This window comes from Athene cunicularia (genome assembly GCF_003259725.1).
Source record: "Athene cunicularia isolate RWA chromosome 4 unlocalized genomic scaffold, athCun1 chr4_part3, whole genome shotgun sequence".
NCBI classification, from domain to species: Eukaryota; Metazoa; Chordata; class Aves; order Strigiformes; family Strigidae; genus Athene; species Athene cunicularia.
Window position 1 is genome coordinate 9,248,001 of NW_020799100.1, and position 12,641 is coordinate 9,260,641.

General features: G+C 40.8%; 1 protein-coding gene across 1 annotated transcript in view; it reads right to left on the bottom strand.

Moving 5' to 3' along the window:
- The window catches only part of TRPC5 (transient receptor potential cation channel subfamily C member 5), a 73,033-nt gene that overhangs the window by 48,744 nt on the left and 11,648 nt on the right, over positions 1-12,641 (bottom strand). Inside the window, exon 2 of the mRNA XM_026848695.1 lies at positions 6,480-7,001. Coding sequence (XP_026704496.1) covers positions 6,480-7,001 — 522 coding nt within the window. The remainder of the gene's footprint in view (positions 1-6,479; positions 7,002-12,641) is intronic.

A 12,641-nucleotide genomic window follows, 5' to 3' on the forward strand; every position in this document is an offset into this window, starting at 1 on the left:
TGATTTTGCTGTCAAAAGATAGTCTTCTGCAGTTCTGTTCTGTGACAGCTGCAATATGTGGCTAACCTTCATCAAGTTAGAACATTTTGGTGTTACGTGAATAATATACCAAATAATACTGTTTCCTCAAATAAACATTCAACTCCACTTTGTCAAATTGATGAACCATCAGTTCTCAGAATATTTCTTCTTCTTCCAAGTCTGGAGAGAAGTTACACTTAAATGCCACTTGTCCTAATTTTTGTAACATAATGCAGCTGTATGGGTTAAATTTCCATGCTAATTTCCAAAACTGAACAAATAGATCTGGCAACAAATAGATGTGGCAACACAAACCCATAGAGTAGGGGCTCCATGATATGCACCCCTCACCCTGCTGCCCCACCAGCCATCAGCAAGAAAGACTGTTTTAAGGGTGCAAATGCAGATAAGTCTCCCCACCTGCCACCGAGACTGTCAATAACAGCTCAGTTAGTACCACATGCATGGAAGATTTTGTAATGTGGTTGTCTGCCTGCTGGGATTGGGTCTGAGAAAAAAAAACAGCTTAATTTAGCATAGGCCACTGTTCACCCATCAGATGGTAACTTTGCTGAATACAGTAATGAATGAATTTGGAAAATGAAAGGTGACATTTGGATATTCAGTGCTTTTGAAATCCCTAAACTCACATTCAGGTTTGTGGTGTAGGACTGATCTGGACACAGTGTAACCATGCCATCCTCAACCATCCCCTAAGGGATATGGATGTTCCAGGTCACTAGAAAGGAAAAGAGCTTCCACAATTGGCAGCTCTGCTTCCCCAGTCTAGTCTTAATAAAGCTCTTTTCATGACATGGTATGATTTCATTCTAGAAAGCTGAAAGCAAAAGCCTGTTTATTAATCTTTTGAGCTGTGCAGGCTCACTGAAAAGCTAGCTTTTTAGTGTGCCTTTAAAGAGCACAATACAAATATTCAGCCCTGTATCATTATACCTCCAGGCAGTGTGGCAAGAAAACAGACCAAACCACAGGAGAGTAACTTAGTGCACTCGGCAAGCAAAAAAAGATCTGTGGCTATCCATCAAGATACCTGGATGGCTTTCAAAACAGGTAAACAAGGTGCAGTTGATGAGCTTTGATTTTCGCAGACCTCGCACTTCATTTTTCAGGCAACTCTGATATTTTTAAAAGCTCTTTTTATACACCAACTCAAGTGTCCTTAGAAATTTGCCAGGTTTATGGATACTCCCTGGAGAATGATGCTGTGCTTCTAACTGCAGCCACACAGTTGACAAGAGTCAAGACACAGCTGAAAAATATGTGGCATGGCAGGGATGATTATTCATCCACTCCAGTACTGTATCTCAGGAGGTACTTGTCTATGTAAATGTATTGGAAAAAAAGAACTAAAATTTTTGAAGCTTCATCCTGAAGAGAAAACAGCAAAGAACACTTTTTAAATTAGAAAAGCAAATGATTCCACTTCTCTCCTTTCCTGTCATTGATTTAGAGTACAGTAAGAGAGGCTAAGGTTAAGGTTTCTGAGAGGTAACTTCATGCACTTCTTTGATCTAATTCAGTGAAAATAGAGACATAGGTAAATTATTTTTTTTTTCTTGCATGGTGTGTGTTTCTTACAGACATAAACTAAACCTGCACAGCCATTTGCAGCTATCAGTACCAGAAACATGCAAAGCACTAAAACCCAACTACTGTTTCACTTCATTTTGAAGATGTGAATGACCTGTGATGGAGAGCAGGAAAGCAGGAAAAGGCTGAATGTATATTGGTATTCGTGTAGCTTAGCAGAATGTTATATACAAGGAGAAATCTGCCCTTTTAGACCTGATTCACTGCTACACTATGGTTGCTTTACATTATTTTGGCAATATAAAAAAAACCTTAAAGGACATAAAAATTAGATTTGCATTCTGCCTATGCTCTGACTCTCTAATAAAGTGATGGTACACTGTACAGGCAACTGTGCTTTACGTGACTGGCAAGATTCTAAGAGATGACTTTTCCCCATCTTTTCTTAGAAATGCAAACAAATTAACAAATGCAGAGCTAATTTGGTGCCAGAACAACATAGTGGAGATTGATCCTCAACAGCTGAGCTGTGCCTTTTCATATTAAGTCTTCAGAACTTTTCTCCTTCCAAAATTAGACATGAATAAAAGAATTTGAAAAGTAATAATATGAAGACAAATGCCATATATTGCAGATCATTTATGAAAAGCGTACTTGTCTCTTACACCATGAATTGCCATGATTCCATGAAAATAATTTCTTTCAAAAGTGAACAGACTAAACTGCTGTGCCTGTGCTGGACCTAATTCATCATGTTTCATAGTCTACTAGAGCTGTCCTCATTTTTTTCTAATACTTGGTCACTACCATGCAAGCAGTGATCACAGCTATGAAGTCCTTCCTATCTTGTAAATAAATGATCGGGGTCCTTTTGCAATTTGAAACTGAGGACAACCGTTCTACACTTGAGATGGAAAGGGAGCTTGTGAACACTGCACAGCATGGTTTTAACATTTACTACTATAAAATACACTACAAAGCTACCTTAGGGCACATTATAATTTTTCCTGTATAATTGAAATTTTTCCTTCTTTGTTAACAGTAATTTATCTTCTAGGATATACAGGCTTATTAAAAACAAACATGAAAAGCAAAAAATTTCTTCTCCATTGTTTTGGTCCTCCTCCAAAGGAAAAAGTTCTTCTTTCTCATAAGTACACATTTTTCAGTTTATAAAATACTCAACACATATAATGTTTAGGAGTAATCAAAACTTGTACCTCCCAGGGTTTTTTGTTGGAAAAAAAAAAAAGAATCAAAGATTTTTCTACCCTTGTAAAGACAAAACCTGTATCTGCGTCATGAGGCAGAAATGCACTGGCAGTGGGATTTACCTGGGGATACAGACTGAGGTGGAGCCTCTGTGAGGGGACTAGTATTTCTCTGGAGGTAGGACTGAACTGAGGTGGTTCCCCTTGCTAATCCAGCCCTCATCCAGGTTGCTCACTGCAAAGACTGAGGCACTCAGGCTGGATCAGAAAATGAAGTTGTGTATACCATGAGTATGTTTACTGGATTCAGCACAGGGAACAGGGATTTGTGTCTGTGGTGCGGCTGATTGCTAACTGTTTGCTAAAACTTAACATACAAGATCAGATTTTTCTCCAGTAGCTATGTGCCAAAAGATGCAGCTAATTCTGCAGTGCAGTATCAAAATGCCAGATAAGTGTCTATGCAAGATAAGTGTCTAATCTCCAACAGGATTTAGGCACTTAACCAGATTATACTGTTTAAAAATGATTGCCTACTTACCTGCATATTTAGCAGCCTAACCAGCTTTAAAAAGCTTTCCTCCAAGGGTCTAGTTTGGAGCAAGAACTGCTCATAGATGTCTAACTTTTCCCATCAGGACTTTTTTCAGTCCTGTATGTTCGCTGCTGGAGATCATCAACATGCACTATAAATTTTAATGCTGTTATTTTTCTGTACCTGGAACAAACCAGCACCTACTTTTCAGTATGTGAGTGCAACATGGGGGTAAAAAAAAGGCACGGTGGATTCATCTGAAATGCCTTGGAGTGAAGAAGAATGAATAAAGTGTCTGGTGAAGAGTACTCTTGAATTCCCAGATCACTTCTGCTGGTACAAAGAAAAAGTAACATTAAGATCTACTCCCTACCCAAATCACACAGTACTACCCCTCCATCCAAAGGCAAGGATCTTTTTACCAACTCTGTCTTAACAGCTTCTCTAGAAAGAATCTTGACACTGAACATATCTGCTGAATTAAGCTGAAATGGAATAACTTCATATTTTGGGAGACATTTTTTGGTTTATTTCACTCAAAAAGGAAAAAGATGCAAGAAATTTGTCTAGCAATTAGTCTAAAATCAATGTCAGATTGGGCATTTTTTTATGCTGAATATAAAGAACTAACAACTGCAGTAACAATTTACATCCCCAGAAAACTAAGGTTCACTTTGCATATTTGTCTTAAACTACTAGAGATTTGACTTGTAACTTTGTCAAAATTAGGATATAAAAAGCTTCTCCATCCAATCCAATCCCATTTAACATTAAGACATAAAAAGCTTCAGTGGAACGAGATGATTTACTTTTAAAATGTCTGCTGTTTTTCTCTGCAGAACCCTTTCACAAAACTGAACGTGCTTGTATTTTCCTTCCCATCCCCACAAAAATTCTCTGATACTCTTCAGTCATGATTAAAAGGCATTTCTTAGTGTCTCCCTGACAAATGTTCATATTCATTGTTTTCAGAAGCTAGGAATGATGTTTGTATCTTGCTTGGTGTTTCGTATTGGACTGATTATGACAACAAGAAAACTACTGCAATATTTTGTTGCATACAAACACCACCCTGCAGGACACATCAGGTATTTGTAATTAACCAGGTAGGATGAAGGAGTTCATTAGTGCTGGTTTCCCAAATCCCTTCGTTCTCTCTCTGCCCACCAGTATTTACCTGGAAACAGCACTGACTTTATCTTGCAACACAGAGCATATTTACTATTATTTATACACTAGAACCGTCATGAATATGTCACAAAACATGGAATTTGCCCATATGTTTGGAATTCAGTCAAATATGCCTTAAAAAAAGAGATAAAAACCATCAAGCAAGCAAACAAATATTGTAAATTTGTTGCTTCAAAGTAAAAAACCTTCAGGACTGTTCAGCACTACATTTCATATCTAAGTGAACTCTTTCAGACTTGTAGTTTCTTAGTGTGATAAGGGTAGCCTTAAAGAAGATAAGGGTAGTCACAGACTTATGCTTGGATGTCTGTAGTGAGCCTGAACTGAGACAAATCGAAATCAGCAGTGATCCACACACAGCAGTGCCAGTGATATCCTGGCTGCTGAAGGGTGTATGTGGGTGCAGCACCTGTGGCTATCAGGCCAGTAGAAAAAAAAACAGAAGTACAGTTTCTGCCCTTCTTAAGTTCAAGGAAGGTTTGACCTCTATTGCACTTCTCCAGACTAATTCTTCACTACTCGTTCATGTCCCTAAAGCACTTACAGTGTTTTAAAAACTCTAACCTAAAGCTCTAACCCTGTGAGCTAGAGTAAAAACCACAACCTGACATGAAGCCAATGAGCCTTGCTGACACTTCACTGGAGTAGCCCACTAAGAGCAGTAAGTGATCCTAGAAATCTTTAGGCTCCAGCTTGTTGCATCAAGGGGCTGGTACTCAGGAGGCGTAACAGAGCAAAGGGAAGAAAGGTACATCTGCATCCTTCACTTGACTACTGTACATCAGATGATATGAGCAGCCATTAAGGGAGCTGGAATGTATCGCATCAGGCTGTCCTCATCTCAATGGGTCAATGCATAAAACAAAGTGTCAAATGTGGGGAAGACAGTGAAAAGAGTAGTGTGGCAGGCTTTTCGGCCACTTCTGTCACCCTCTAGACACAGAAGAATGTAACAGACACTGCAATTCAATTTGTCAATCAAGCAAGCTAAATTCCTCCTTCAGATAACCTGGAACACCACTGGCCAACAGTAATGTATCATCTACTAAATTCTGTCCAGGTTTGGAAATAGAAAGAAAATCCAGAGCCAACTAATGAAACTATTGTCAGCATTCTCCTTGGATTAGTGGCTTTATTGAATCAACTTATAAATCTCTGAACTTTCAGGGCTTCTGAAAGGCTCTGTGCCCTTTAGCTGAAGTATGTCTTTCTGGTACTACAGGTAGGAGTTTGAATGTCTGGGAATTGCTTCTCAGTTCCCAAAACACAGATGAATCAAGAAGCAAGAATCAACCTGAGGTGTCTCATGTGTGAAGAAGTATTTGCATGACATGATCCACTGGCTAGCATCACAGGACCATTTTCACCTAACAAAATTGCTGGTAACATGGAGGCTTGGGACAGTGAAAGTGCTCATGATCTCTCTTGCTCTCTTTTGATGCTGTTGTTTCTCTGGCCCTCATAAATTAGTGTTGAATGGGTGCTAGGAAGTGTTTGGTAGCTGGAGGACGGGAATTGTCTATTATATTGTTTCCTGCAGTCAAGACATTCATGAACCAGGCAACCCTTTCACCTTTTGGTTCCTATATAAAAGCAGCTACTAGGAAAAGCTTTTGGAGCTAACAAACTTGGAAATCTCTGAAGGCTGTTCCCTGCAGGAGGATAGGTTACAATGAAACGGGCTTCAAGTATCTTTGAAAGGGAAAGTGTCAGTGCCATAGAAGCCATAACCCACTGCAGCAAGTGCCAGTCCTGTTGCACTTAACTCACCAGCTTCATGCTGTCACCAAGGTGTGCTGAACCTCCTGGTTTGTGACTAGCCCATTTGCACATTGTTCTCCAGTCAATTCAGACTCACCCCTGTAGCTCACAGACAGAAACCCTGAACAAACCCATGGAGACTAGCAAAACGCATCACTGTACCCAGTACATGAAGCTTTCATACATCTTTGCATTTAGATGACTCTTACCTCTTTCTGGTGATACTTTATTGCTACCTTTAGCTTTGCCAAATCATGACATTTTTGGGGATCCAGCTCTTCACTTTGATCATCTCTGTGATTGAGAATGATCTCTAATTCTCGGGAACTCCGTGCTTGATCCAAAAGGTCCTTAGCAAAACGCTTGCACTGCTGTGAAAGCTCTTCATATTCAGCCTTGAACTCATTTTCCACTTTGCTGAGCTCCTTCAGCTCCCAGCCCAGTCGGAAGGCCGTCAAGATAGGGTCCTCACTTGATAAGGCAATCAACGAAGGGCTGGCTAAGGCTTTGTAGATGTTCAGCCTTGACCTAGAATGCCTCAGGCTGTCCACCTCCGAACTGGAGACACATTCCACACAGTTGCATCTGATCTGGTGTGGGCGTGGAATTGTTACCCGTCTTTGGACAAGCAGTTTGATGATTTCATAGTTGTTGGTGTGAGCCGCCAGCATTATTGGGGTGATATCTGGAGTGAATTCTGAAAACTGGGTGTCCATCATCAAGGTTGGAACCTATATAAAGGGATAAACTATAGTCATATTTCATGTGGAACAGCAGAAATCAGATATCCCTCCTTTGTACTTCCGAAGTGATGTCATAACAAAACAGAGTTTTTATAACACCCTCTGTCCTTTGAATGTTATTGTATCCATGCACACATACACACTGTTGCTCTGACAAAACCATGTTCCCCAAGTCATTCCAAGAAACGGAAGTCTAGAAAAGAGTAAACACTGAATAGATTACCATAACTATCATTATTTGAATTATATATCTGCATTTGCATGCCAAGAACATGCTCATTGGAGGCCCTACTCAAACCAAATCAAACACTGGTCTGCAGTTCAGCAAAGCTCTTCCTCACCTTTTGCCTACTGTTTTTATTTGAGAATACTTTTCAGTGGAAGGATACATTACATAACTGCCCTCAGAATAGATTTTTTTTTAAATGGTTTTGAAAAAATTTAAATGTAAAATTAATGAGCCATAGTCCACTACAAATAAGACACTCCAGGGTGTGCATTATTCAGCTACTGTTGCACTTCTCAGAAGACGAGCTTAATGCACACCCTGTTGTGTCTTATTACTATATGCAGAGTGCAAAATTAGAGCAAAATGCTCTTACATCCGAAGGACACAGTGTGTTTCCATTTGCAGCGCAGGCAGCTCTCTTTGTTGTGTGTTAATCATTACTCAAGCATACTGTACTTCATGTGCCCACCACTCTTGCCCTGGCAGCTGGCATCCTGTTGCTCAAGGGGTGATTGCTGGGTTTGGTGAACAGTAGGCCTGTTTCCCCTTGCAAATGTCAAAGGCGTTTCAGAGAAACTATTGTCAAAGAGTCCTAATGACAGGAAACATTACTCAGTCTGTAAAAATCCAAAAGTAAAGCAGTGATAAAGAAGCATGAAGTAAAGTGTTAGAAATTCTTCTGGAGGATATACCTAAGAGTGGTTATGAGACAGTGAACCTCTAACCACTGAATTTGAGTTCCCTGGGAGTTAAGTGCCTCTATGGCACTAAAGAGCTAAAGACTCTGGGCTGTAGTTGATTGATAAATGTCTACATAACCTAGCTGTGACAGCAGGACATTCTGTTCACAATAGACAGCACTCTCCCAAAGGTCGGCACCACACTGAGATGCAGGGTCATTTACTGGATCAGGGCTCACTGGGTGGCTAAAGGTATTTTCGGGAATAATACAAGTCTGCTACCCTGGATGCAGCACATGTGGAGTTAAATCTCTGGCAGCCTACAGACACACAGGTGTAAAGAGGCTTTGCTAACAAGTCTGGTCCCTACAGAGGCAGCCAGGAGGGAGCCAATAAATAAGGCTTATGGGGAAGAAGAGAGAACGGTTATGAGGATTTGCTGTGGGTCACAGGTGTCTCCTGTGGGCTTGGTGTCTCCCTAACGAGGTTGGAGAAATGTATTTTAACTTATGTAGTAACAAACAGCTGAAAGCAACTCTTTTTGTAAGGTCTTCGACTTTCTTTCTTTTCCTTTGCTTAGCTCATTTAGGTAGTTTGTTAAATGTCAAGAGAAAGGTGTGGATGTCTCTTTTTTTCTCTCTTAGAAGCATTTTTTAAAAGCCCTGGTACTTGAATAATTGCATTTATCTTTTTTCTCCTCCTTTTTCAGTCAGTCACTGGCTGCTGTATTCACACCTCTGCCTCAAAGGAAGAATGCTTTCCCCTCTGTCACTCCTATTACTGTCAAGTTTAATCTTGTTTTTCTATACAGAAGTTATTGTACCCAGGGCTGTGAAGAGGATTTTCAGCTTTACACAGATGAGGTATTCATGTTGCTCAGAATATGAAATGGGCACTTGCCAACAGGGTAATAATGTTACAGGTGGGGATAGTGCTAAACTTGTCTGCTTCTGTCTACTCCTGAGGTTATCTACATCTGGATCTAAAACTCTCAAAATGGTTGTCCCAAGGTTTGGGATCAAATTGGGGTATCTGTTAAGTGATCTCCCATGCCTTATTCTGTCTCATGTCATAAGCTCTCACCCCAAAAACAGTGCACTACTTTGTCAGGACTCAGGCAGCAGCTACGTGGAAGGCTTGTCTTCCTGGGAAGCATGCAGCACTTTTAATTAAGGGCTAAGAATGGAATGGTGGTGCAGAGACATAGAGGCTTCCTGGGGTCTGGGAGCAGATCAGTCTAAGGGCTCAAATTACTGGAGCTGAAGCTTATTTGTGATTACAGCTGACCAGCAAAACAAACCACCAAACACAGAGCAGGAATAGTGCAAATGGTGGCTGCTGTGGCATCTCTCTTTTCTATGCCTGGCTGATCCAAAGACCATGCATTGCCTAAGAATTATATCACAGAATCATCTAGGTTGGAAAAGACCTTGAAGATCATCCAGTCCAACCATTAACCTAACACTGACAGTTCCCAACTACACCAGATCCCTCAGCACTATGTCAACTCTACTCTTCAACACCTCCAGGGATGGGGACTCCACCACTGCCCTGGACAGCCCATTCCAACGCCCAACAACCCCTTCTGTGAAGAAATGCTTCCTAATATCCAGTTTAAACCTTCCCTGGTGCAACTTGAGGCCATTCCCCCTTGTCCTATCACTTGTTACTTGGTTAAAGAGGCTCATCCCCCCTCTCTGCACCCTCCTTTCAGGGAGCTGTAGAGGGCAATGAGGTCTCCCCTCAGCCTCCTCTTCTCCAGACTAAACCCCCCCAGTTCCCTCAGCCGCTCCCATCAGACCTGTGCTCCAGACCCTGCACCAGCTCCGTTGCCCTTCTCTGGACACGCTCGAGTCATTCAATGGCCTTTTTGTAGTGAGGGGCCCAAAACTGAACACAGGAATTGAGGGGCGGCCTCACCAGCGCCAAGTACAGGGGTAAGATCCGTTCCCTGTCCCTGCTGGCCACGCTATTGCTGACACAAGTCAGGATGCCATTGGCCTTCTTGGCCACCTGGGTACACTGCTGGCTCATGTTCAGCTGACTGTCAATCAACACCCCCAGGTCCCTCTCTGACTGTCTGTATGTCTTGGGGTGCATATTTTTGTTGTTGTCTTGGACACTGCTTTGATTAGCTGCATCTTAACAAACTGTTTTTTAAAGATGGGACTATGCAAAGCAGGCTGTATTCTACGAATTATCACTGGAGGGGCAGCAGAGATTACAACAACGCATTGTAATTGCTGATGTTCCTCCTGCACTACTCCGGCAGGTTGAGTTCATGTTTAGATCAGCTCCTTCTATGTCTTGGGTTAACTTGCAGTGATGGAAGCAGAGGAGGAATAAATTATTCTACCCCAAGGGCTCTGCTAAGCTCTTCCAAGGTTATTTTCATTAAGTGACCTGAATAACAAATTCTTTTCCATTAACCTCATCACCTGACACAAGCTGTTAAGCTGAGTCCTTCAGAACCTTATTGTCACTACTTGCATAGAAGCACGTGCCTTGTCTGTCTTTCATCTTGGTAACATTCACTTAAGAAAGTAATGCTACCATTAACAACAAGTGACTTAATGCTTGTTACTGTCTTTCTAGACCTAATCCTCATAAAGGTAGGCTGCTTACCTCTGTACTGCTGCTCTTCTGAATGATGCTGCAGTGAGTGAAAAATCTCCTTTATTTAAAAAGGAGGTGGTGGGGAGAAACAAGCTTAACTCATTAGAGGAGAAGAAAATGCAGGATTAGCTCACATAAAAGCACTGTTTAGTATAATTCTCCTCTGAAGAGAAAAACAAGTTTTCCAGTAAATATCGCACTGCTAGAAAGAAGCTCTGGATCAGAAGAGCAGGAATCTCTGATTATACTAGTAACTAATACAGTGTAAGAGAAGCAGAACTACAGAGCAAAAAAACCCTGGCACTGAAGACCTGATGGCCTTGTTGTAGGTATTTTTTGAGTTTTACTTTGGACTTAATCTAGTCTGGTAGCTGAGTGTCCCTGGAGCAGGTCCTGTGGTTTACTGTTGTGTAAAAGCAATCCAGCTCAAGTGCTCCGAGACTGCTCAGCAATGTGAACCAAAGTGCAGTAAATGGGGAGGTTAAGGAGATACAGCTCAAAAGCATGCTCAACCAAACTAAATGACCAATACGGATGCATCTTCTGCCTTTTATGGACCATGGAAGCTAATATCTGTCTTTAAACACAGCAAGATTTCAAAGCAAACTATAGTGCTTCTACACTATAGGCTCTCACCTATCTATGCATATAAAAAAGGACAACTAGGTGAAAAAAAATCTATTCTGCAGCAAAGGAACTAGCCAATCAAGAGCAAAATCTTTGAACAGAATCTGCTTCTGTCTAATTTGAGAGTGGTTTTATGTTTCTATCTCTGTCTTATGCTTTTCTGCCCCTCTGCATTGACAGTCCTCCTGATTATGGTCTGATAACCCTACCAGATACTAGTCTCCCTTCATGTTCAGGTGTCTCCTCACTGTTCACCATTACTAGTGATCACAGATGCAGTCTACCCAGTGCTTCAGACCTGAACTGAAAAGAATATCTAGAAAGCCTAATCACAAAAAATAGTTTTGTTAATCTCTAATTATAAACTTCTTGGGTCAGAAAAAAATCTAAATATGCATCCTGTCTGGCATTGAGAATGCTGCCACTTTTGCTTAAAAATAACTAACAATACTTTTACCTGTTGCAGGTGGAATTGCCCCATTTTCAAGCCATCTCCATTCCATAAACTAGCATCTCACCTGGACTGGCATAATAAACTTTAACTATGATAAACTGTAAACATATTAATCTGTGTTATTTTCAGCTTATGTAACTTTTTGATACAACTATATCTTATAAAATATTTTCTCATTGCCAAAACAATGTTTTACTAAACCATACAAACTCGTGTAACCTCACTGGAAAACTTCTAATGTAACACTTAGAGAAATGGAAGCCTGGGGAACTTACTGAGCAAGGATTTCCTACTTCTGGTTTGTTTTTCTGCATGCAACCCTATGGAGGAGGTGCATATACCATCCACAAGAGTGGTAAGAGGCACAGCCAATTTCTGTCATTCTGAAAAGAAGATTTTGTACTACATCAATTTAGCACGAGGTTCAACGGTCAGAAGGAGCTTTAGCAGTGACTGTATTTCGTTTAGAATCACAACCCTGTGGTACTTCTAGCTGCAGCTCTATAAATAGAGCATGAGAGACAGAGGCAGTGTTGCTAGACTGCAGCTCAGCCATGTTACCAGCAAAAGGGTCTTGAAAAAAAACGTATTGTGACTGGCATGACCAACTGAATCCTGCTCCTTGCCTAAACCCATAAACAAATTCTTCCAGTGACAGAACCCCATGGGCATTTGTTACCTTATGTGGGACTCTGGAAAAATGTTACATGCTTCTATAAATTTAAGCATTTAGTTTAAGTGATAAAGTGGTGCAGGTTTCGATTAACTGAGTGTCTTAATCAGAGCTGCCTTGAGAAACATCTTGTATTGCAGTAACAGTATCTGTATTAATAGGGTGGTTGGTTGTTCTCTAGAGCAATTCATTGACTGAAATGATGTCATTTGGTTAGTGAAATATAACGAATAACACAAACTGATAAAAAATTAATGTACTTAAGGGCTTTTGTACTGGTTATAAACAAGTTCATAACGCTGGCATAAAGCTCACATGGTTGTAGATGTACTTTTGGGCAAGCTCTGCT